Below are 25233 nucleotides of genomic sequence, written 5' to 3'. Positions count from 1 at the left end.
ACTGCCAGCTTTGAACACTGAACGCGAGGACTGTTAACTGTTTCTGGCAAACATGAAGTCAGGCCTCTGGTATTTCTTTCTCTTCTGCTTGCACATTAAAGTTTTAACAGGTAAGTGGTGTATTGAATATTTCTTATTCAGTTATAATTCAAGTAAACATTAAGAAAAAGCAAAGGTAGGAAAACTATGCACCCAAAAGAAAGTGGTTTTGGTTTTTGAAAGTAGGAATAGTTTCAGGATATGGCCAAGGGCACCATGTCACTCATGTCACTGTGGATGGCATTGAGTTTGCATTGCTGCCTTTGATACTGTGTCTTGAGATGAAAAAAATGTTTCATCAGACCATTAAATTTTTAAATTACCTGCTTGGAGTTACCTGTCAGTGGATAAAATAGCAGAGTGGCTTACTGTTCTTAGAGAAAGATGAAAGGCAAAATGACTTGTGTCAACAGAATGAAAATTAAATAGCTCTGGCATTTGAACTGGGAATTCTTTCTGTGGTAGAAAATAAAATGGGAAGGCTTTGAAAAGAAGGATTTTGATTTTAATCTTACCTGGATGATCTGTTATCTGAAATGTCCAGGGCACCATAGAGTTTTTATTGACACTAAGTATCAGAGTTCACCCTAAAAAGCCAAGGAGGAAAGGATAACGTAAAAATACTTCCTAGCCCCTGTAGACCTTACAAAAAAATCATTCTGGAGTCCCTGATTCCTTCTCTTGAATGGCATATAGCAGACTCTATATGGACAATTTAAATAATGTTACATACAATGTAAGTTAATACATATGTTTCTGTTGCTTTTTACTGTATATAATTTGTACTACTTTTGTTTTCTCCTTCACACTGAACCCTATTCTTGAGGTTGAAAAAAGGAAAGTTAAGTAATATTAAATAACTTACATAATCAAATAAACTAAAAGTGAAGGCAGAACTTTTAGTAGGTGTGATCCTATCTAGGGATACGTTTTTTCAGTGGTAAAAAAATAGACTTCACTGTTCTTACAAAAAATTTAAAAAAATGAAATCAAATTGATCAAATATTTCATCTTGTGCTGGCTCAAAGTGAGTTAAGTGCTGTTAAGAGGACTGAGGAATGTAGAATGAGCACAAAGACAGTTTTGGGCTACTTGCTGGTTTATGCCTTTTCTAGAATCTCATGAAGTCCTTTAGCGGCATAAATGACATGAGCAGCTTTGGAATTCATATTCATTCTTCATTCATCCATTTACTCATGTAGCATTGCGCACCTGCCTGGTAGCAGGTACTGTGCCAGATGGTGTATGTACAAGGATGAGCAAAACCAGGTCAGCCCCTGTTCTTCAGAAGGTAACTGCATGGTAGAGAGAGATATATTAATCAAATAATCCCATTGATTAATGATAATTACAGGCAAAACTCAATTATATGAGGGAATGTAACAAGGAGCTTGACTAGATTGGGTAGGTGTGGAGGTGTAGCTGAGGAGAAGGGTTCATTGAAGTCTTTCCTGTGCAAGTGGCACTTGAGTGGAGATTTCAAGGACAAGTAGCAATCAATGGGGAGAATGGTATGAAGGTAGGGAAGAACATTCCATACCATGGAAGGAACAAGTGCAAAGAGCCTGTGGCAGGAAGGAATGAGGTAAGGTTAGGGAACTAGAAGAAAGCAGACAGATGTGCCTGAGCACAAAGAGGGAAGAGGCTGAGCTTGGTCCAAGATGACCAACTGGTCCAAGTTGGTCCAAGATGAGGCTGGAAAGGAAAGCAGAGGCCAGACCATTCAGACCATATGGTCTATGTTCAAGATTTTGGATATTCTTCCAAGAACACTGGTACCATTCGTGGAAGGGTTTGTTTGTATTGATAAAAATCATTCAACTAGGCCAAACCAATTTGGGCAGTTCTGGTTGTGGTATTATGCTCAGCAGAATTAAAGTAGCATTGGTGTCAATTCTGTGGAAGGTGAGATCCAGCCTTAGGTAGGATTATTTTAAGTTTCCAGATTAAGCTGATGAATAATTTGTATTATGGAATAATATTCATCGTAGATTCTAAATGAATACAACCAATGTTCACTCTCATTATAAAGAAAACCATGCAATGTGGCATGCTGTTTGGCATGTGGCAAACCCGAGGCACGAGTGGCTAAATGGTAACGATAAATCTGCTAGCAATGATCCTATTTAAAATATCTCCACAATGCATGTATCCAGAAACTGCCATTGTAAACAAAAAGAGCCAAACTCAAGTAAACTAAGCACTTGCTTGTCCTCTGTCATATTTTCAATCCTCCCAATTTACATAGGCTTTCCCATGCCATGAAGATGTAGGCATTCTTATCTTTAGTCAGTGTTCGAAGAACTTCCAACCAGGAAAGGCTAAGTGATTTGTTACACAGTAATTGGTGGCAGAACCAAAATTAGAACTCTAATGTGACTCCAACATCTACGTTCTTTCTAAACTGTGTTGAAGTAGTGGAGGTGTAACATAAATCTAAAGGAACATAAATCTCAATGATCCTGATCACCTTTGTTATTTGGTTGTGAATTAAGAAGGATGGGAATCTTGGCGATTTCCAGTCTTTGATGGATCTTAATGTAGAATTTAACAAAGTCTTGTTTTTTTTTTTTTAATGAATTTGGAACAATAGGACGCTTTTAATTATAAAAATATCTAGGAAAAATGTGAATGTCTAACTACATTTTGAAGACCCTCTTTGTAGACCTTATAGGCAACAGGGACCATATGAGTGATGGGATGAATTCTGGTTTTAGAAAGACTACTTTAAAAGCAGTGTGGATAATACACCAGAGTGGGAAGGGCTGATGACAGAGGGTGTCTAATAAACGTGCATGTATTATGATGTGTTCCGTGAGGAAGCTGAGAGGATAGACCTCAAGGCCACTTTGAGCCTTCCTTTGTCACTGAGGCATTCCATTAGTGATTCCTGAATTCCACTCGGGAAAAGAGCCCCTCAGTGTCTCCAGCGTCTGAAAGAAGTCTGTGAAGATGGCTGACCTTGGAACCCCTCTCAGCCTCTCCACGACTGAGTAAATGTCATCTCTTGGCAGCACCCCCTTCCAGAGTGTTCTTGTTAGATTTAACAAAAATCCCAGTTGTCAATTTTTTCTTTTGATAGATGAATTCAGGCCGTTCCCAGTCAGCATAAGCCTCTACTTGATTTTATTTCTATGTTTATTTACTACTTACTTTTCTTTGTTTTATCCTCTTTTTCTCTTTTATTTTTGTTGGTGTGATGAAATTTCTTTTGACTCTCCTCTTTGCCTCTGGTTAATTTGGAAGGTCGACTACAGTTCTTAGTTTACTAAGTAATTATCATGTTCAGAGAATCTTAATTGAATGTCTACTTGTTTATCATTGTATGAAAATAATGAAAATGCCTTTGTCTGATGTGCCTAGTCCCCACCCGCTGCGCTGATATGAGAACTTAACAATGTTCTTCCTTTCCCACTCTCACACTGCCCCCAGACTGTGCACCCTGCTCCATACGTGGGTTTTGTGGAAATAATTTAAAACTTATAGTTGCAGATAATTGCTAGGTTTCCTCTTATAGTATTTCTCTTCTGTTTCAAGAATCCTTTCTTAACACTTACATCACATACGTTCAGTGACAACATCATTCTGGACATCTGCTCCTGTCTTGTGATCTCTGTTCTAACCTAATGATCAGAAGACTTCTCTTATTTTCGTTAAATATCCCCAACTCTCTGAATTCCAGCAGAGGTAAGGGTGTCTTCCTTTTACCTTGATGAGTGACTGATATCTTTCCTAGGAATAGGAGTCCTGGATGGCAGCCTTTCTTCTTAGTGGTTGCAGATATTCCTCCACTGTCTGCTGGCTTCTAGGGTTGTGGGTGAAGAGTTTGATGGTAGTCTAATTCTCATTCCTTTGTAAAAAAAAAAACCAAAAAACTCTAGAATTTCGTAATCTTGAAAGCTATTTACTTCAGTATGGGAATTCAGGAATTCTTCCAGGATATGTGTAACTCTCTCCCTCTGTTTCTCTTTCTGTGTGTTTCTATTAATTTTTTTTTTTGAGGCAGAGTCTCACTCTGTCACCCAGGCTGGAGTGCAGTGGCGCAATCTCAGCTCACTGCAACCTCCACCTCCCAGGTTGAAGTGATTCTCCTGCCTCAGCCTCCCAAGTAGTTGAGACTACGGGGGCCCGCCACCACGCCTGGCTACTTTTTTTGTATTTTTAGTAGAGACGGGTTTTCACCGTGTTAGCCAGGATGGTCTCAATCTCCTGATCTCGTGATCCGCCCACCTCCGCCTCTGCCTCCCAAAGTGCTGGGATTACAGGAGTGAGCCACCGCACCTGGCCCTTCTATTAATTTTTTTTTTTTTTTAAGACTGGGTGAAAGTTTTCAATCTCTAGACTCAAGCTTTATTCTTCATTTCAGTCATTTTTTCCTAGTATTTGTTTAATCATACCTTATGCTGTTTTTCCCCACTCTTTCTAGAAATGTCTCTTATTCTTATGTAAGATCTTGAGTCCCTTATTTTTTCATCATTTGTGAACAAAATGGCTTTCACAACTTGCTGTTGCTTGTTAACCACAACTCCTTCAGATGAAATGGATATTTCAGTTTTAAGTTACCAGTAGCATATTCCCATTTCTTGGTAGAGACAAAATGCAGGCATGTAGGGGGGACTGAAATTCTTATCTTTACTCACTGTAGGATTCATAGCATTATTTGGCTTAAAAAAATTCATCCCAGTATTCACAGTTGTAAACAGCAAAATCTACAACATATACTGCTTCCCTACTCTAAGAATATAGAGTTTTATATGCAAAATGACTCACTGGGCTTTGCATATTTTTAAAAATGTATTTTAAAATCATTTGTAGCTTGCAATAACTGAAGAAAAGGTCACAATTTCTCTGTAAATGGCATCTCAGTACTACTGCTGTTCTAATAAACTAGGTCTGTTAAATGGCACTTTTTGGTCATTCAAAGTGAAAAAAGAAATGTGGCATTTGAAATCTTCTTATAAAAATTCACAATTATATTTTGGAAAGTGGAACTTAAGTATGTAGGGTATATGTCACACAAATTGAAAGTGTTAGTCAAAAAATGATTTTTTTTTTCAGTAGTTTGGCCTGTAAGGTTGACCAAAACAGGTAAAGATTTGCAAGTTAGATATAGAGTTAGAAACTGGGGATATGAACTTCCTTCTGGTTCATGTATAACATAATGATGCTTGTATCTACTTTGCTTGAAGAAAAAAAAAGAAACAGGTTGTCCCCAAATAGGGTGATAGACTCAGGAGTTTCCATCCAGTTGACCATGAGTGCTGTTAGGATCTGTTTATTTGAGCCATGTTGACACAGACACAGCACTTTCAATAAGCAATTAATGATCATTTAAAGGTAACTTTTTTGAATTTGATAAATAGATTTTTTTTACAGCCCGTGTTTGTGTTCTCCTAGGACTTTGCATCAAAGAATCTGTACATGCAAAAACAACAATAACAACAAGCTCTCTACTGCACTCACAATTAAAGTTCTGTTTACTTTGCACTATCTAGGACTAATGCAAAAATCTCATAGATGTGCCTATTTGCACTTATTTAATTACGATGAAAGTTTCTTCTATATGGGAATCCATTTCTGTACATTTCTACAGGCAGATAAGTGATGGGAAAATCATTAAGAATTTAGACTTCATCAGAGAAGAACCCAGGTACAATGACAGCCCAGCTTAATACATGATGGCTGATGAATGAAAATGTCTAGGGAAATGAGTGTGTTATGTACAATGTAATTTCATATCTAAGTCACTTTAAAATAATTTTTTGATATATAATAACCCTTTCAATCACAGAACACATATGTGGCCACCAATGTGAATACTACTTTAAGTATTAGGGGTGATAATATATCCAATATACCTAGAAGGAAAATAAATACCTGAAATTCATTTTCATATCTACCTTAATGTTAAAAGCTTCTTTTTGTTTTTTCATTTCTCAGCAAATCTCTTTAGCTCTGATACTTTAGTTTCTGTACAATGAGGGGGTTGGACTAGATTATTAGGTGAAGAGATTAAGTAAGTGTGTGGACCCTGGTGTCAAATTATCTTATTCTTTTTTCTTTGTTTTTGTTGGACTGGGTTAATTCAAAGACATTGTCTTCAAGCTCTGAATTTCTTTCTTCTAGTTGTTCAATTCTATTGCTGAGACTTTCCAGAGCATTTCACATTTCTAAAAGTGTGTCCAAAGTTTCCTGAATTTTTTATTGTTTTTTCTTTAAGCTATTTCCTTGAATATTTCTCCCTTCACTTCTTGTATCATTTTTTGGATTTCCTTGCATTGGGCTTCACCTTTCTCTGGTCCCTCCCTGATTAGCTTAATAACTAACCTCCTGAATTCTTTTTCAGGTAAATGAAGAATTTCTTCTTGGTTTGGATCCATTGCTGGTGAACTAGTGTGATTTTTTGGGGGTGTCGAAGAGCCTTGTTTTGTCGTATTACCAGAGTTGGTTTTCTGGTTCCTTCTCATTTGGGTAGGCACTGTCAGAGGGAAGGTCTAGGGCTGAAGGCTGTTCTTCAGATTTTTTTTTGTCCCATGGAGTGTTTCCTTGATGTCATACTCTCCCTCTTTTCCTATGTATGTGGCTTCCAGTGAGCCAAACTGCAGTGATTGTTGTCTCTCTTCTGGGCCTAGCCACCTAGCGAGTCTACCCAGCTCCGGGCTGGTACTGGGGGTTGTCTGCACAGATTCCTGTGATGTGAACCGTCTATGGGTCTCTCAGCCATGGATACCAGTGCCTGTTCTGGTGGAGGTGGCAAAGGGTGCAATGGACTCCATGAGGGCCTTTAGCTTTGGTGGTTTAATGCTCTATTTTTGTGCCAGTTGGCCTCCTGCCATGAGGTGGTGCTTTCCAGAAAGCATGAGCTGTAATAGTATAGAGAGGGTCTGGTGGTGGGTGGGGCCCTAGAACTCCCAAGATTATATGCCCTTTGTCTTTTGCTAACCAGGGTGGGTAGGGAAGGACCATCAGGTGGGGGCAGGGCTAGACATGTCTGAGCTCAGACTCTCCTTGGTCAGGTCTTGCTGTGGCTGCTGTGGGGGATGTGGGTTAGATTCCCAGGTCACTGGAGTTGTGTACCTAGGAGGATTATGGCTGCCTCTGCTGAGTCATGCAGGTTGTCAGGGAAGTGGGGGAAAACTGGCAGTCACCGGCCTCATCCAGATCCCATGCAAACCGAAGGGCTGGTCTCACTTTCACCAGGCCTCCTCAAACAGCCCCAAGTCTGTTTCCAGGCCGAGGGCGAGACTGGCTTGAAAACTTGCACAAGGCTTTCTGCCTCCCAGCTGTGAAAGAAAAGGGCTTTAGTTCTTCCCCTGCATGTGAAGTCTGCATGCTGGATTCACTGCCTCCCCGCAGTTCAGGCCAGGAGACTTCTTGCCCTGTTCAAATAGTTACAAAGTTCTGCTAGAGAATTCCTTCTCCCTGTGGAGTTTTATACCCTGCTCCTCTGGCCACCCTCCAGATGGATCCCTGTGGTGCCTGGCAGGAATGGGCTGCTTGGGGATTGGTTGAGCTCCTAGAGCCTTTCTGCAGCTTCCTCTACCCTTGTATTTTGCTCCGTTTGGCTCTCTAACTTGACTCACCTCCAGATAAAGTCAGAAACTTCTCCACAAACAGAACTTCAGCTTCTCCAGTCAGAGTATGTGTTTGGGAGAGGAGGGTCTCCCTTTCCCATGAGTCTTTTCTTTTTGACTGGGAAATAAGTATCTCCCAATCTTCAGTAAATAGGATCCCTTGCTCTACTTTTCCTGCTCCTCTTCTTGGTCCATTACAAAGATATTTACCAAACATGCTTAGCCTTTGTATTCTTCTATTAATATTAATTCTTTTATTTAATATGATTGAGCTTCCACTATGTTCAAGGTCCTGGGATTATTTAGGCAACTGTAATGCAGTCCTTATCTTTGTGGAGCTCATGGTTAAATGAGGAAGACAGACAAAAATAATGATGATCCAAGATGCTATGCACTAAAATATACTGGCCTAAACAAAGTATTATTGGGAGCATAGAAATAAGAGTCTTTGTCTGGTGGTCTTGGAAATATCTCAAGAGAGAAGTTGACATTTAAACGGGTTCTTGAAGAATGAATGAGAATTTCTTCTCAGATTAAGGGGTAATCAGATGTTTTAGTTTATGGTAACAGAAATAATGAAGTGTGAAGCATATTCTAGTAGTAAAGAACAGAAGTGTGAAAGAAATGGCCAAAAAGTTCAGTGTGGCTTCAATAGATGGCCTATGAGATTGTGAAAGCATTTTGGGTCAAGCCAGATATATATATTTTAAAATACCTTATAAGCAATAGAACACTAATAGAGACTTTTAAACTGGGGAGTGAAGTGCTTTTCTGAAACATAATTTTGGGAGCAGCATGGAGGAGGGATGGGGAAGAGAGAGATCAGTATTGAGAAGGCCAGTCAAGAGGATGCTTCCACAGATAAGGGAAGACATGAAAAAGCTGTGGATTGGCAATGGGAATGGAGAAAAATAATTGAATTTAAGAGATATTCATGAGCTAGAGTCAACTGGACTTGGTGACCAATTGGATGATGAAAATCAGAGAGAGGAAGAAATGAGGAAGACTCTGAGGTTCCTAGGGTCAGACTAGTGACTCCCTGAAAAGACAGGGTTTGGGTTTGGTGAATGAATACAGTCATGTGCCACTTGACAATGGGAATACATTCTGAGAAATGTGTCCTTAGTGATTTTGTTGTGTGAACATCATCGAGCGTACTGACACAATGGTGTCTACTAGATGGTAGAGCCTACCGCACTACCTAGGCTATGTGGAGTAGCGTATTGCTTTTAGGCTACAAACCTGTATAGCATGTTACTGTACTGAATACTGCAGCCCATGGTAGCACAATGGTAAATATTTGTGTAACTAAACACATAAAAGGGACATTAAAAATTTCTGTATTATAATCTTATGGGACCGCCACCCCATATACAGTCCATCATTGACCGACATGTCATTTATGCAGCGCATGACTGTACTGAGCTCAGTTTGGAAAGGTTACACTTGATGTGTTAGGGTACTTTCAGATAGTGATGTCGAAAGGAATTTGGAAACAAGGAACTAGAAGTTTGGGCTGGAGAGAAAATGTGGGCTCCTGGGGGTAGACATGAGAGCTGGAGCCATAGGTGCAAATGAGTTCAGGCAGTGAACACCCTGTCCATGTGCCCAGTAGCTGAGCAATGACAAGCAATGTGGGTATTTAGAGGTGTGGATAAAATCCTCTCTCCCTCCCACTCTGTGGAAGAGAGTTGGGTTCATTTAATCTCATATGATTTCCCTAGTACAATAGTTTCAAATCAAAGGCAATGAAGTAACTAACAAAATAATTTGTTTGCAAATTAATTACTTTGTAAATATTGCTACGAAGTTTTATAATACCACTGGGATTTTTTCATTTTTCATGAAGAAATAAATTTTAACTAGGAGAAAATCAATCTTTCATTTTTCTTATTATACACACTTAGAGAACCAAAGGGTTGTTTTGTACCCCATGTGGAGTTCCTTGGAGAGTAAAACAATGCACACATTGTGTGTGTGTTCATGAGCACTCTTTTGGCTTTTTCTCCTCACTTTTCTTCTTCCCATTTTTTTTTTTTTTGCTTTTTTTTTTTCTCCAAATATTAGGCATTTAGATTAGATTGAGTTTATCTTGTCTATCCTCCCTCCCTTCCTTGCCTGAATCACTTCTTTAGATTATGGGTGCCTTTGAATAGCAATGTAAGTTTGAAAATGATGCATATATAAAAATCTACTAACCAGGGTTCTAAAGGTTTTAGCTAGTAGACTCGTAAGACATGACATTGCTTTCATGAAAGGTGAGAAAAGTGGTAGGAAGTACTTTTTTTTTAAATGCCAGAATTTCTTAGTAAAACATCAAATATAACTAAAACCTAATATAAACATTGCAATTTTTAGACTTTTGCCTCTTGTGTCACATTCATGTGCTGTGCTAAGCTAATACTTATCATTGTTTGATTACAGAAAATGTGTTTAATAAGCACTATCAATGATTACCAACTCAGGAGATCTTATCTTTCCATCACTCTGAGACCTTTGTGGAGGTTTGTGGTTAGAAGTCTGAGTTAAAGAAAATAAAATTACACTTCTGATATCTCACACGCTCTGCACTGAGTGGGTTCTTTAAATGTTTCCTCCAGAGAATTTTCAACCAGGAACAATACAACTGCTTGCAGAGTCCCAGCAGGATGGGTCTGGGCAAGAGTGTCTTATACTGGAGAAATGAAGTAGTTCAGATATTAAAAGCATCAACTTGCAAATGAACTCATCTGCACTATAGTGCAATTCTCAGGTGAATGACCTTTTCTTCAGAAATTTTCTTAATAGTCTCCCAAAAGAAGAAGAAAATGTTCTTGTGCTTTATAAATTTTGAAAACCTAAAGAGATCACTTAATATAAAGATTTTTATTTCACTCTTGGAAATATTAGTCTATTGATATCAACAGTAATATTATAAAAATTATTATTATTATTATTTTTTGAGATGGAGTCTTGCTTGTTGCCAGGCTGGAGTGCAGTGGTGTGATCTCGGCTCACTGCAACCTCCGACTCCCAGGTTCAAGCGATTCTCCTGCCTCAGCCTCCTGAGTAGCTGGGACTACAGGCGCACGCCACCACGCCCGGCTAATTTTTGTATTTTTAGTAGAGACAGAGTTTCACCATGTTGGCCAGGATGGTCTCAATCTCTTGACCTCGTGATCCTCCTGGCTTGGCCTCCCAAAGTGCTGGATTACAGGCATGAGCCACCGTGCCTGGCCTATAAAAATTATTGTTAGCAGCAGTTAACAGACTTGAGCCTCTATTGGGAAGAATATGCCCTGTTAGACACAGTACTCTATGTGATGAAGAAAATATAGTACCTGTTCTCTAGACTGATTATAATCTAGGGTTTCCAATAAAAAGTAAACAGATATGGTAGCAAAACAAAACCTCATGTTTGATATTCAGATTTTAAGACTCATCACCAGGATCCAAGACCACACATTCCTTTTTGTGTTTTTAGGAACATATTAAGTGCCAAAAGATACAGGATGATGTTTATGTCACAAATCACTAACATGCTGTGTTTATAAAACATCTTGGTGTATTAGAACAACCATTGGTCCAGGGGTTCTTGTCCTGGCCATATATTGGGCAAATGTAATGGCTGTGCTTTGGGACATCCAAGTGAGCAACTTGTTTGTTTGTTGCTCACTTGGATGGAACAAAGTTGTCCTGCCCTCCATAGATATATAAGACCCAAGAGAATCATCAACTGTCTAAATAAGTATTTATGAGCCCAGTGGATATTTGTAGGTAAAGAAAGTTTTTCTTTAAAGCTCAGACAGATAATTTCTATTAGAACATGACGTCTCAGTTGGGGTAGTGTCTTGTACGCATGATTGTGTATCTTCATGTACTTGTTTCCAGAAGAAAAGCAACATGGCATAGCTATATCTGGGATCATGTCCCAGCTATGAGCTATGTAATCCTGGGCAAGATAGTCACCTCTTCTGGCTCTAGTTTAATTTGATAAATGCAGATGGAAAATGCAAAATGAAAGGTTTAACTTGTCATTTCTAGAAGCCCTTTTGGCTCTTATATTATAAATCCTATGCTCCATTTCCTCAGATTTAAAATGTCACCATCTACATATTCATTTGTTTGCCCATCCAACCATGCTTTCATCCATCCAATAAATACTGATTGCAGCTTACAACACACCAGGTATTATTGTAGATACTTGGGATGGATTTGTGAATAAGACCAACAAGGTCCCTGATTTTAAAGCTTACATTAGAGTGGAGTAGCCAGACAATAAAGAAGAAAACAATCAGATAAACCAGATAATTTCAGACAGTGATAAATGCTTTATCTCAGTTAACATACTAGACAATGACCTGGATATATTCTTTAGATTGGGTGGCCAGTGGTCACTGAAGAAGTGTCATTACTCTTGAACGATGACGAAGAAGCAGCCGTGTGAAAATCAGAGAGAATGATCTAGGTGGAGAAATGACAAATTAAAAGCCCTGGGAAGCAGCTTTGTGTGTTTGAGGAACAGAAAGAAGGGCAGTGTGACTGTGGTGTAGTGTGTGACTGGTATAAAATGGGGAGAGGTAGGACAGGTCATGTAAGTCATGGGAAACCAGGGTAAGGACTTAGATTTTACTGTAAGTGAAATGAGAAGCCCCTGGAGGTTTTATAAGCGGAACAATGACTCTATTGGATTATGTACCTAAGAAGGTCATTCTGGTTTCTCTGTGGAGAATGGATTGTAAATGGGCAACAGTAAAAGCAGAAGCTCTTGTAGTTAGGAAGCTCTTGTAGTCCCAGAGAGAGATGACAATGGTTTGGACCAGTTGAAGCTGAGATGGAGGAGAAGTCGATAGATTCTGTTGGACATAAAACAGAGGTGCCGGAAATTAGGCGTTCTTCCTGCACACAGATTTTTAGCAGTGGTCCTGTAAGACTCAGTTGTTAGTGACCACTGTCTAGCTTCCTGTGGTTGCCTGTTTCTATTATACTTCTGTTGATTGTTGCTAGTGACACTTTGACTGTGGATTGAACCAAAAAATCTTTCACGCACCCAGGAAGCTGTGTGACCTCGGGCAAATAATTTAATCTGGGCCTTCAGTTGTCTGTATGTACACAAAAGAGGTCACCAGGTGTGACTGTGTATGATGCTGAGAAGAGGTTGAATCAAGTTACAGGAAACAAAAGGTGTAAAGCTGAGGGCATTTATAGGATGCTTGAAACATGAACAGTGTTGATGAAATTTATTGATAATGGAAATGTTATGTTAGGAAGCATGAGGAGCATATCAAAGATACTGTGAGAGAGGATATTTTGGAGAAGATTTTATATTAAAAGGTGGTATGGGAAGAAAAGGCAAACATGAGAGAAAGGAAGAAAGAACAAGAAGAGAGAGACTGGTAAGGGGAACACTGACAATTTTTAACTACTGGTATGGCAACAGAATTGACCAAATAGATTTGACACCCTACCAATCAGAGAAGACACTATCTATAAAAGTGATGCTATCATACCAGCATTCCAGGCTGAGTATTAGACTTGGAGATAAGAACATCCAAGAAGGATGGAGAAAAGATCCTAGCTGCTTTTGCAGTTATAAGAAACTAACGTATTCAGATCTTCCTTAAATTGTCTATCCATTAAATGCTTTAGTCATGGTTATAAGGGGCAGTCTCCTTTAATACTATTTTCAAATGTTACCAAAGGCTAAGAAGAATTTGTAATTTGTCATTTGAGCGTTGTCTCAGTCCATTTTCTGTTGCTATCACTGAATACCGGAGACTAGGTAATTTATAAAGAAAAGAAATGTATTTCTTACAGTTCTGGAGGCTGGGGCCTAAGTCTAGCGGTCTAGGGGCCGAGGTCTAGGCTGAGGCCTAGGGGCGAAATCTGGTGAGGGCCTTCTCTTGGTGGGGACACTCTTCAGAGGCCCAAGACAATACAGAGGATTACATGATGAGGAGGTTCTTGAGAGACAGCCAATCTGGCTGTTTATAACATACTAACTCTCATGATAATTAACCCACTCCTGTGATAACCTATAATCTGTTAACCCATGAATTGGATTAAGCTATTCATGAGGGTTCTGCCAATCATCTCTTAAAGGCCCCACCTCCCAATTCTATTACACTGGGGATTAATTTTCAATATGAGTGTCAGTCATAGGGGGACAAACATTCAAGCTATAGCAAGCATATCTGTTCTATATCTGCCAAAATAGTTATGAAGTAATTAATTAAATGCTATAGTTAAAAACATCCAAACTGCAGACTTAGAGCTGCCAAGTGGTTTTCCAGATGGAAAGTTTAAACACTGGATATGTGGAAACCTAAGTCAGCCTTCTGATCACTACATTTCATAATAAATAGGCTGTCCAGGTAGTTTTTAAGTTAAAAATAATAAAATGAATAATTAAAAGTGTCCAGGCCAGGCGCAGTGGCTCACGCCTGTAATCCCAGCACTTTGGGAGGCCAAGGCAGGCCGATCATGAGGTCAAGAGATCGAGACCATCCTGGCCAACACGGTGAAACCCCGTCTGTACTAAAAATACAAAAATTAGCTGGGCGTGGTGGCGCGTGACTGTAGTCCCAGCTACTTGGGAAGCTGAGGCAGGAGAATTGCTTGAACCTAGGAGGCAGAGGTTGCAGTGAGCTAAGATTGCACCACTGCACTCCAGCCTGCTGGCGACAGAACAAGACTCTGTCTCAAAAAAAAAAAAAAAAGAGTGTCCAATAGAAATGACACTTTGAAATCTTCAGCTGATGTCAGTGGCACACACTCTCAACATGCCAGTCAAGAAAAATTGAGGCACAGCATTCCTAGTCCTACCTAAATACTTTTGTGGGCAAGAAAGATAGTCTCCTTTATTTTAATTTATTCTGACTTTCTGGAATAGCCCGTTATGATATTGAGACAGAAAGTGGTTAACAGGAACCTCCCTTTGGAGGACTTACCCAACAGCAAAGAATTAGCTCTCTCAGTTGTTTGCAGTCTTATCTGGATATATTCTGATCCTGAATCCAGAGAAAGCAAGTGTTAGAAATAACATTAAGATGTTGTTGTTTCACTTCCTCATTTCACGGATGAGGAGGCTGAATTCCACAGGAGTACCCTAGCCACAGAGCCTTGCTAGTGGCAGAGCCAGAATTTGCCTCTGGTTTCCTTGGGATCCACTGCAATGCACTTCCACCACACGGCACTGCCAACCATTCATGCCCTCGTGTGTTTGCCACAGTGCGGGCACAATGGGGGAAAAATCTGCTGACAAAATCATCTTCGGAAGTAGAAGACAATGCGTCTATGTCTGTGTATACATAGTGACCGTAGACGCTTTGGCTCCAAGATCTTTGTGGTTTACTTGCTGCCATTCTAAAGTCTCTGGGAAATTTTTTGTGAACATTTCTAAAGGAACCGAGAACCCGTCCACTGATTTTATCTTCTGCAGCAGACGGTAGAGACATACGCATCAAAGCAACAGTGGGGCAACATGTTTTACTGTCAGACAAATAAGGCTCCAAGCAAAATACCCTACGTTTTAATCTAATGTAGACTGCACCTGTTCTCATGCCAACAGTTTTTTTTTCTTTGCCTCTTGTTTATATTGTTCCCTCTAGTTTTTAAAACGAAGCAAGTATTATTTTCCTTCTGTATGCTTTTAAACATACTTGTTATTATAAAACAAAACATACATATAGAAAAGTGAAAAAAAATGTATAATTTAATGAATAATGCTAAAGTATACTACCTCACCCTCATAATCACCACAGGTCAAGAAATACAAGATTGTCAGCACCCCTGTTTCCTTCTGATTCCAACTCTTTCTCCCTCTTTAGACAAAACATTAGGCTGAATTTTGTGATACTAATTCAGATTATATTAGCTATTTCTATTTTTTAGTAATTATGGAAGAAATCACAACATGTATACTTCACTTAGAAAAGCTTCAAATTACATATACCTTCACCATCTTTCTAGACAATGTGTTCTATGTTGACAGATGTTTCTTTTAGCACATTGGAGGTATACGTTATAATTCCACCATATCAGGGCTCTTATCGTTGATGCTGAAACAGTCTAATAGTTGCTCCTTGGAAGGTAATCAGTCTCTTTTCTCTGGCTGCTTTTAGGATTTTCACTAAGATACATCTAGGTGTGCATACTTTTAAAAAATATGCTTGTGAATTGTTGGGATTCTTGAATCTGTAGAGTGTGACTGGGTTCTAACTAATTTTTCCAAGCTATCTGCTGGTTCACCAATTTTCTCTTTAACTCTAATATATATTAAACTTATCTATTGAGTTTTAAATCTCAGTTAGTGCATTTTTTTGGCCGATTCTTGTAGGTTCTTTTTCAAATTAGTTGACTTAAGTTTTCCTGTGTACTACAGATATTATTACAAGTTTTTCTCTTATTTGCTTAAACATAATAAGCTTAATTACTTTATTTTGGGGATCTGAGAATTCAAATATATAAATCATGAGTTTGTTTTTGCGGTTTGTTGTTTCTGTTGTTCCCTTGTTTTCTTGTATGCCTCATTATTTTTATGATGTGTTTGCCATTGAATGTGAATATTATTTGTAGGAAAGTTTTTGAGGCCTAAGATGTAAACCTTTTCTTCTTGTAATAGTTTGCATTTTTACTTTCAAAAGCTGAAGGGTAATAATAATGCAAATCTCCTTAAAGAAAATTCAAGGATTGAGGTTTTCTAGACCATTGAAGTCCAGAAGATTTTTTTGGACCATCTAATCTGAATGAGGTCTGTGTTTATTTCTGGTTTACTTGTGCTCCAAGAATGTAACTCTTTGGGATCTCAATTTATTGGGGAGAGGGTTTTCTGCTAGATCCCTCACTCTGCAGATTCTGGGAGTCGAGACATAAAAACAAAAGTTTGAATTTGAAAGAACAGCAATGCTTTCAGAGTAAAAGCAGCTTCCAAGCTTTGCCTGTCTCTCGAGGTTCTGGTTCTCTCTTCAAATTTAGCCTGGTAATTTCTCCTCCTTTGTGTCCCACTCTTTAATGCTTTTAATAATATTTTTGGACATTTGTTCAACATTTTTGGTTGTTTTGGTGTGAGAATTAGTTTGAATAATAGGGACTGCTATAACTGAAGACTAGAACACTTGTGCTTATTTTCACAATCAAATCACCCAAATTGAAGATATATAGGGGAAATATAAATTGAAGCCTAGGGATATTAAGAAAATAAGTAATTGTGAATCTTAAATAAAATTAAGGCAACTAGTGTAAGTAGAGGTGTGACAAATAGCCCCTCCTGCATAATGCTAATCCTGTTACAAATTTCAGAAAGCAAAATGGCAATACATAGTATTATAACTTATAAACATTTTGACCAAATGTCAAAATATTTACATAAAAGCAAAACGCTGAAAATAATCCCAATATCCAACATTAGTATTTTAGTTTTAACAAATTATGATAGATTAACATTTTGGCCAATAATATAGTCATTAAAAACGATAATTATGATGACTATGTAAAAAATGAAATGTTTATGACATAAAATAACAATAGCAGAACAGAAAATAACATGTTTGCTATAAATGATAAGTATGTTTTTGCAAGATAAGGAGCAAAAATATACGAATAGTATTTCTATTTCACTGTAGAACTAGGTAATTTTTTTCCTTAAAATTTTTCACACTTACATAGTTTTCTCAAAAACAAAGACCAAGATTTCAAAACTTAGGAAAAAACCAGCATGCTAATAATTTTCCGAAACAATTTCAGCATGAAAATTTGTCATATTAAAAAGGGAAATAAAACAAAAAGAAAGAGAAAGCAATGAGCAGTTTGAATTTATAGTCTAATAACTCAGAATCCGCAACCACCAGGCCAAGATGATTTCAGTTTTTTCCTTCTGTGATTCCCATGTAGCTTGCAAAAACAACCTTGGCTTCCTATAAGCATACATTTATTTCAGAAAATGAAAAAGTGGGGCTGGGCATGGTGGTTCACGTCTGTAATCCCAGCACTTTAAGAGGCTGAGGCAGGAGGATTGCTTGAGGCCAGGAGTTCAGGACCAGCCTGGGCAACATAGCAAGACCTGTCTCTACAAAATTTCTTTTTCAAAATTAGCCAGATATGGTGGTGTGTGCCTGTATTCCCAGCTTCTTGGGATGCTGAGGCAGGAGGGTCCCTTGAGCCTAGGAAGTGGAGTCTACAATGAGCTAGGATCATGCCACTGCACTGTAGCCTGGGAAACAGAGTAAAACCTTTTCTAAGGAAAGAAAAGAAAAGAAAGAGAGAGAAAAAGTAAACAAAAATCTGGGGCTTTATCTTTATTATCAGGTCTTGATTCAGTTCTCAGTGGATGAGGTTTGGAGAAAATACATTTCTGCCATTTGAAAATGATTAGCCTGTTCTTTTGCTCTCTAGCAGGAGGACATAATGTGTGTGTGTATACATGTATGTATATGTATACAATTGTTTGTATATATATACACACAGAGTCTCTATATATTGTAATATACATATAATACATATATTTTAATATATAATATGTAATATATATACATGTATAACGTATATATACAATTATTCATTTTTAAACTACTTTGTACTTTTACAAAGTGAGCAATTTCTGTCTTTCCTTGTATCTGCTTTACTGATGTACAACAGTGATTATTTACTCATCAGAAGTACATGTGGTTCTTGTCAGAGTAGTTTGAGCAACAGGTAGACAATTCCTTCTCCCCAAGACATACCTACTAATAAATGAAGTTTTTCCTGAACTTCAACTTTTTCCATATCTCTCTGTTTAGCTAAGTGCTACTAATCCTTTAATTCCAGTTTTAAAACTCACTTCCTTAAGGCGGCATTTTCTGATTCTATAATCAAAATTATAACCTACCTGACCCTACCACCTTTATTTAAATAGTACTCCATTCCTATCACAAATTATATTTCATTACTACATATTTATTCCTTTACCATCTGCCTCCAATATGAAAGCTACCAAAGGACAGAGACCATATCTGTTTGATTCATACATACTATGTAAATATATTATGTAATATTTAGTATATTCTGTATTCACATATGACAAGCAAGTTTCTGGTTAGGATTTTTTTTTCTCTAGGACATAGTTTTATCTTATGTTCTTCCTTGAGGGGTGGAGGGAGAATGTGAAGCTGTTTTATTCTGGTGTAACAGAGATGACTTTATGCATAGAATAAATTACTTTTATGTTAAAATATAATTATTAGCGCAACATTATAAAATATCACTTTTGCTTTGTTTTTTTCTTTTTATGCAGGAGAAATCAATGGTTCTGCCAATTATGAGATGTTTATATTTCACAACGGAGGTGTACAAATTTTATGCAAATATCCTGACATTGTCCAGCAATTTAAAATGCAGTTGCTGAAAGGGGGGCAAATACTCTGCGATCTCACTAAGACAAAAGGAAGTGGAAACACAGTGTCCATTAAGAGTCTGAAATTCTGCCATTCTCAGTTATCCAACAACAGTGTCTCTTTTTTTCTATACAACTTGGACCGTTCTCATGCCAACTATTACTTCTGCAACCTATCAATTTTTGATCCTCCTCCTTTTAAAGTAACTCTTACGGGAGGATATTTGCATATTTATGGTAAGACATTGCTTTCATTTTCCAAACTTAAGAGTATATATATGTTTGGACAACTTTTCTCACTAATGAAAACAATTAGACAAATAAATATCTTTTGTGTTGAAGTTTACTTAGATGCAGTTGATGGCAATCATTTATAATGAAGATATACAGGTGATGATTTACTATTAATCATAATTAGTATTGTTAAGCAGTATGCAATGTAATCCCATAGACTGCTAAGTCAGAAATAGATCATATTGCGTTTTAAACACATATGCTATTAAAAATCAGGAAAAACATTAAGACAAATACTTAAACTCATGGCTTAATAATGGGTATTATCTCTATTCACCTAAGATTTAAGGTTTGGTTTTGCACTGTGTTTGTGGAATGAAGTATGATGATTGAAAATCATAGTTTTATAATATTACTTTTACTACTACCTCTTTTATAAAAATATGGGCAGAAAAGCCCTTTCTATTAACCACATTTGTAAATACATTATATGCATAACCTTTTAAGTTTTAGTTCCTGGATCCTTGCCATAATACTGAGATGATGTTAGTCTAATAACTTGCCCACTTACTGGATTTCATGACTATAATAAAGAAAAGCTTCATTTGATTAAATAGCTTTTTAAAATTTGGTAAAAGAACTTGTGGTTCAGCACTGAAAGAGGAGATTTGATTCTCAGAATTTTTCATTAACATACCTTTTTTTCGAATCCAGAATCACAACTTTGTTGCCAACTGAAGTTCTGGTTACCCATAGGATGTGCAGCCTTTGTTGTAGTCTGCATTTTTGGATGTGTACTTATTTGTTGGCTTACAAAAAAGGTAAGCTATTTCTGTCTTTCCTTGTATCTGCTTTACTGATGTACATCAGTGATTATTTCCTCATCAAAAGTACACATGGCTCTTGTCAGATTAGTTTGACCAACAGGGAGACAATTCCTTCCTCCTAAGACATAGGTACTAATTAAACTAATCACTTGGAACAGAAGTTTATTTATTTGTTTTATAGCCCACACATTCCAAAGAGGACTTGACTTGATGGCTTACAGAGAGTTACATTATTATTATTATTGTTTAAACTAGATGAGGAAATTGAGGCCAAGAGAAGACTAAAGGTCAGGAGGAAGGTTAAAACATAAAAATAGATGACTCTGATTTTTAAAAAATTATTATGCGTGGGCTGCAAATTTGAATCTAAGGTTCCTGAGAGGCAGGGCAGAGATGAAACTATTAGTTATAAGTTTTGCTTAGCTGGTAAGTTAAAAACAGTCAGCAAGAAAGCCTTCTAAGGTGTCAATTGTAGCTGAGGAGGAAATTGACAACTTCTTTACATGGTAGGTTATTAGACTCCTTGCTTTTAAAGAAAACCACTGAGGAGCTATTTAGAAAGATAAACAACAATGACAACAACAAAAGTCTCCCTCTGCTGGGGGATATTCTTTTGGGTCTCTTGCATTACAGGTTCTCAATCAAAGAACTGACAACACTCTGCTTATTACGCGAGTATGCTAGTACTCAAGTATATCCACGGTGTGGTCATTGGCCAGTGTATATCTGTGGAAGACTGGAATTTGAAAAGAGACATAAAGAAGGAAGAAAATGAGATGGGGCCCATGGTCTAAGTCTATTGGGAAAGAAACAATAAAGGCAAAAATGAGGAAAAAAGTTCAGTAGAAAGCTCTACTTAGCCTAAAGCCAGGAACCTAAGTCACATTATCATGTTTTTGTCACATACCACTTCAACAAAGAATAGAAAACAGTCGAAAAACAAAGAGATGGAGAAGAAAAGATGACCAAGCAGGTTTCTGGCTTTTTCTTTCAGAAGTATTCATCCAGTATGCACGACCCTAATGGTGAATACATGTTCATGAGAGCAGTGAACACAGCCAAAAAATCTAGACTCACAGGTATGACTCCATTTGGTGGTTTGGGTAGGGAAGAGGTTTCTTGACAGTAAGACTGGAATGTTATTTATTTATTTTTTTAAATTTTAAAGGAAAGGAAAACATCTCCAAGGCCTAAGTCTAGTATTTTCTGTGAAAATCTGGATTTCTCACTTTAACTAGATTTATATTTTCTGCAGTATATTGAAAACAAACAAGCAATAGGTTTGTAAGCCACTATTGAAACTAAACTCACAAACAGTTCATAAGCCACCATTGTATCAAGGCAATTTTCCAATTGATGTTTCAAAAGTTGGGATGATTCTAAATGTTTTTTGTTGAAGGGTTCATTTAGTCATTCGATGAGCATTTATTGAGCGTCAGTTAAGTGTGAGTTACTGAGTGAGGCACTCTGGGGAATTTGGACAGATATATGCTAATTTTGGACTGAGATTAGGAAGAGAGATCTGTGCTGATGCTGCTAGAGGGAAGAAGGAGAAATTGATGAAGATATTTGGTTATTTTGATGTAAAGAGTGTGCAAGTTTAGAGAACTTGGATGGCTTTAGAAGTCTCAGTAACTTGGAAATTTGATCTTCTCTGTTAAGAGTTAGAAAACTGAAAGTTGCCAAGTTTGAGGAGCACCCAGAAAGTTTGAAGCTTCCATTGTGGAAAATTCATGTCTTATGCCCTTGAGGTTTGAATGATGTGCGATGTGTAATGAGACAGAAACCACTGCATTTTGCCACCCCTCAGTGGCTACAGACTGTCTAAAGGGGACACACATAGCTTGCGTTGTCATGGAATTATAGCATGGGATGAGAGCTAAAAAGGATCCTTGAGTTCACATTTCGTTTTTTAGGTGACAGAAATTGATGCTCAAAGTGTTCAGTGGCCCTTTTGGTTCCCTAGACAGTTAATATCATAGCTTTGACACTTGCAAAGAGCTTATGTTTCATTACTTTGCTGTTGAAAAAATATATGATCTCTCAATCTCTTTGCTTAATGTGTTCTGTCTGTTTGGATTCCCACAAGCAGAACCTGAGATAAGGACTTGGGTGCAAGTAGTTTATTTGGGAGGTGATCCCAGGAAGAAGGAGTGAGGGGGCAGGGAGAGTGAGACAGCGAACAAGGAGAAGCAAATGAAGGGCGCATTATTATCGAGGTCTCAGCTCCAGGCCACAGAGGCCTGACTTCATTGGACCTCTGAGAAGTGCACAGATGCCTCCCAGAATTATTCTCCTGAAGGATGGCAACCACTGGCTCCATCCTCACTGATTTGGGGTTGCCTGCGGAGGGCATTAGCTTTCCCTCATCCCTGAGCTGTGCCTCTACTTGGGATGAGCCTACTTGGGATGAATCTTCAGAGAAAGTCTGGAGGCGGAAAAGCAGTGAAATGCAGTGGGGCTGTTGTGCTAGAACAGTCATCCCATGCAGAACTTTCCACCCCAGAAGCAGCTGAAATCAGAGGTGGACAGTTTCCAAGTGATGAGTTTAGATAATGTCTGTTATAGGAGTCAAGAGTTAAACTTCTCTGGAAATGGGGAACTGGTGCTGGGTCTTGAAGCATAAAGATGAGTTTGCATGGTGTGTGTGTGTGTGTGTGTGTGTGTATGAAAGGCAATGGAAAGGGGAAAGCATCTTGTAGGGAACTGGCACATGGAGAGCATTTAGAGAATTTATGCTAAATTTTTGTTACAGATGTGACCCTATAATCTGGAACTCTGGCACCCAGGCATGAACCACGTTGACCAGTTTTCCACAACTTGAAGTGCAAGATTCTCTTATTTCCTGGACCATGGAGAGTCTGATTTGATTTAACTACATACATCTTCTGCTGGTGTTTTGTTCAATCTGGACGAGTGACTGTATCAGTCAATGGGGATTTTAACAGACTGCCTTGGTACTGCTGAGTCCTCTCAAAACAAACACCCTCTTGCAACCAGCTTTAGAGAAAGCCCAGCTCCTGTGTGCTCAACAAATAGACCTCACTGGGAGTGGAATCCCTGTCTCCACATCTGCTCCTAGCAGTGCACCAGCCAGCAAAACAAACACATTTACAGAAAAAAGTGTTTTAAAGATGCCAGTGGTACTGAATCTGCAAAGCAAATGAGCAGCCAAGGACCAGCATCTGTCCGCATTTCACTATCATATTACCTCTTCTTTCTGTAAGGATGAGAATTCCTCTTTTAATCAGTCAAGGGAGATGCTTCAAAGCTGGAGCTATTTTATTTCTGAGATGTTGATGTGAACTGTACATTAGTACATATGCAGTACTCTCCTTCAATTGCTGAACCCCAGTTGACCATTTTACCAAGACTTTAGATGCTTTCTTGTGCCCTCAATTTTCTTTTTAAAAATACTTCTACATGACTGCTTGACAGCCCAACCAGCCACTCTCAATAGAGAGCTATGTCTTACATTCTTTCCTCTGCTGCTCAATAGTTTTATATATCTATGCATACATATATACACACATATGTATATAAAATTCATAATGAATATATTTGCCTATATTCTCCCTACAAGAATATTTTTGCTCCAGACAGACATGTTCTTTTCTCAAATTCAGTTAAAATGGTTTACTGTGTTCATGTTAGTGGTAGGAAACATTGCCCGGAATTGAAAACAAATTTATTTTATTATCCTATTTTCTACCATTATCTGTGTTTTCATGGTGCTATTAATTACAAGTTTAGCTCTTTTTGTAGATCATATTAAAATTGCAAACAAAATCATCTTTAATGGGCAAGCATTCTCCCGGGGTAGAGCAGAATATTCATTTAGCCTGAAAGCTGCAGTTACTGTAGGTTGCTGTCAGACTATACCCATGGTGCCTCTGGGCTTGACAGGTTAAAATGGTCCCCATCAGCCTGGAGCAGCCCTCCAGACCTGGGTGGAATTCCAGGGTTGAGAGACTCCCCTGAGCCAGGGGTCACTAGGTATTCTTGCTCCCAGAGGCTGAAGTCACCCTGGGAATCACAGTGGGTCTACCTGCATTCATAATTCCAGGATCTGTGAAGAGCACATATGTGTCAGGGCACAATTCCCTCTCCTAAAAACCACAAAGCCTGGAAATTGGCCCTGGCCCTTTGAGATAGCCTTGTTTAGAATATGACTTGGCTAGAAAGATTCCTAAATATATGGAATGTGATTATTCTTAGCTGGAATATTTTCTCTACTTCCTGCCTGCATGCCCAAGGCTTCTGAAGCAGCCAATGTCTATGCAACAACATTTGTAACTTTAGGTAAATTGGGATTATGTTGTAGTTTAACATTTTGTAGTTGCATGCTTATAGTTTACAAGTGAGACCCGATGTGTCATTATGCATACTTATATTATCTTAAGCATGTGTAATGCTGGATGTGTACAGTACAGTACTGAACTTGTAATTTGAATCTAGTATGGTGTTCTGTTTTCAGCTGACTTGGACAACCTGGCTGGCTTTGCACAGGTGTTCCCTGAGTTGTTTGCAGGTTTCTGTGTGTGGGGTGGGGTACGGGGAGGAGAACCTTCATGGTGGCCCACCTGGCCTTGTTGCCCAAGCTGTGCCTCAACACATCCTCATCCTCAGCATGGGACACCTCAAGATGAATTATTAAAGGACAAAATTTCTGTGAAATCAAATCCGGTTTTAAGAGGAGCCACTTATCAAAGAGATTTTAGCAGTAGTAAGAAGGGAAAGAATAAATATTTGATATTCAGCAACTGAAAATACCTCACTGTGTTTTTCTTGGGGTGGGGGGCAGGGAATTGATTACCTTAACTAGCATGTACAAATTTGACATTGTACTTGAAGATAGTTATATTGCTTGGAACAGTTGCTTTCTTTATTTTCTTTTTTTTTTTAAATTTTGAAATAGCCACAAACTTATAAAACAGTTGGAAGCACAGCAAAAGGACTGTTCTTTTCCTGAGTAAGTTTCTGATCTAATGTCCTATCACCTCTGAATGGTATTTTTTTGCAAACAAGAACACTGTCCTTCCTAACTATAGTCTAGCCTTCAGAAAATTAACATTGATACGTTGCTACCATCCAATCCTCAGAGCGCCTTCAACATTAGCCCTGTGCATTTAGTTGATATGTTTCATGCGCGTCTGTGTGAAGAGACCACCAAACAGGCTTTGTGTGAGCAATAAAACTGTTTATTTCA

General features: G+C 38.2%; 1 protein-coding gene across 1 annotated transcript; it reads left to right on the top strand.

Moving 5' to 3' along the window:
• Positions 1–24794, top strand: ICOS (inducible T cell costimulator). The gene is made up of 5 exons (XM_032753353.2): positions 1–110; positions 18865–19200; positions 19912–20018; positions 21019–21103; positions 22780–24794. Exons 1-5 carry the CDS (start codon positions 53–55, stop codon positions 22791–22793), a joined length of 600 nt encoding a protein of 199 aa, XP_032609244.1. The 5' UTR covers positions 1–52; the 3' UTR covers positions 22794–24794.
• The last annotated feature ends 439 nt before the right edge of the window (positions 24795–25233 follow it).

This window comes from Hylobates moloch, unplaced genomic scaffold, assembly GCF_009828535.3.
Source record: "Hylobates moloch isolate HMO894 unplaced genomic scaffold, HMol_V3 SCAFFOLD_1, whole genome shotgun sequence".
NCBI classification, from domain to species: Eukaryota; Metazoa; Chordata; class Mammalia; order Primates; family Hylobatidae; genus Hylobates; species Hylobates moloch.
Note: the sequence above shows the minus strand (reverse complement) of the source record. Positions and strands in the feature narration are given on the sequence as shown.

Bases quoted from the DNA above. Each gene is read 5' to 3' on its own strand.
- ICOS (XM_032753353.2), top strand. From the start codon at position 53: ATGAAGTCAGGCCTCTGGTATTTCTTTCTCTTCTGCTTGCACATTAAA. The intron at 19,201-19,911 runs GTAAGACATTGC...TTTCGAATCCAG, and splicing joins AGGATATTTGCATATTTATG to AATCACAACTTTGTTGCCAA. The intron at 20,019-21,018 runs GTAAGCTATTTC...TTTTTCTTTCAG, and splicing joins TTTGTTGGCTTACAAAAAAG to AAGTATTCATCCAGTATGCA.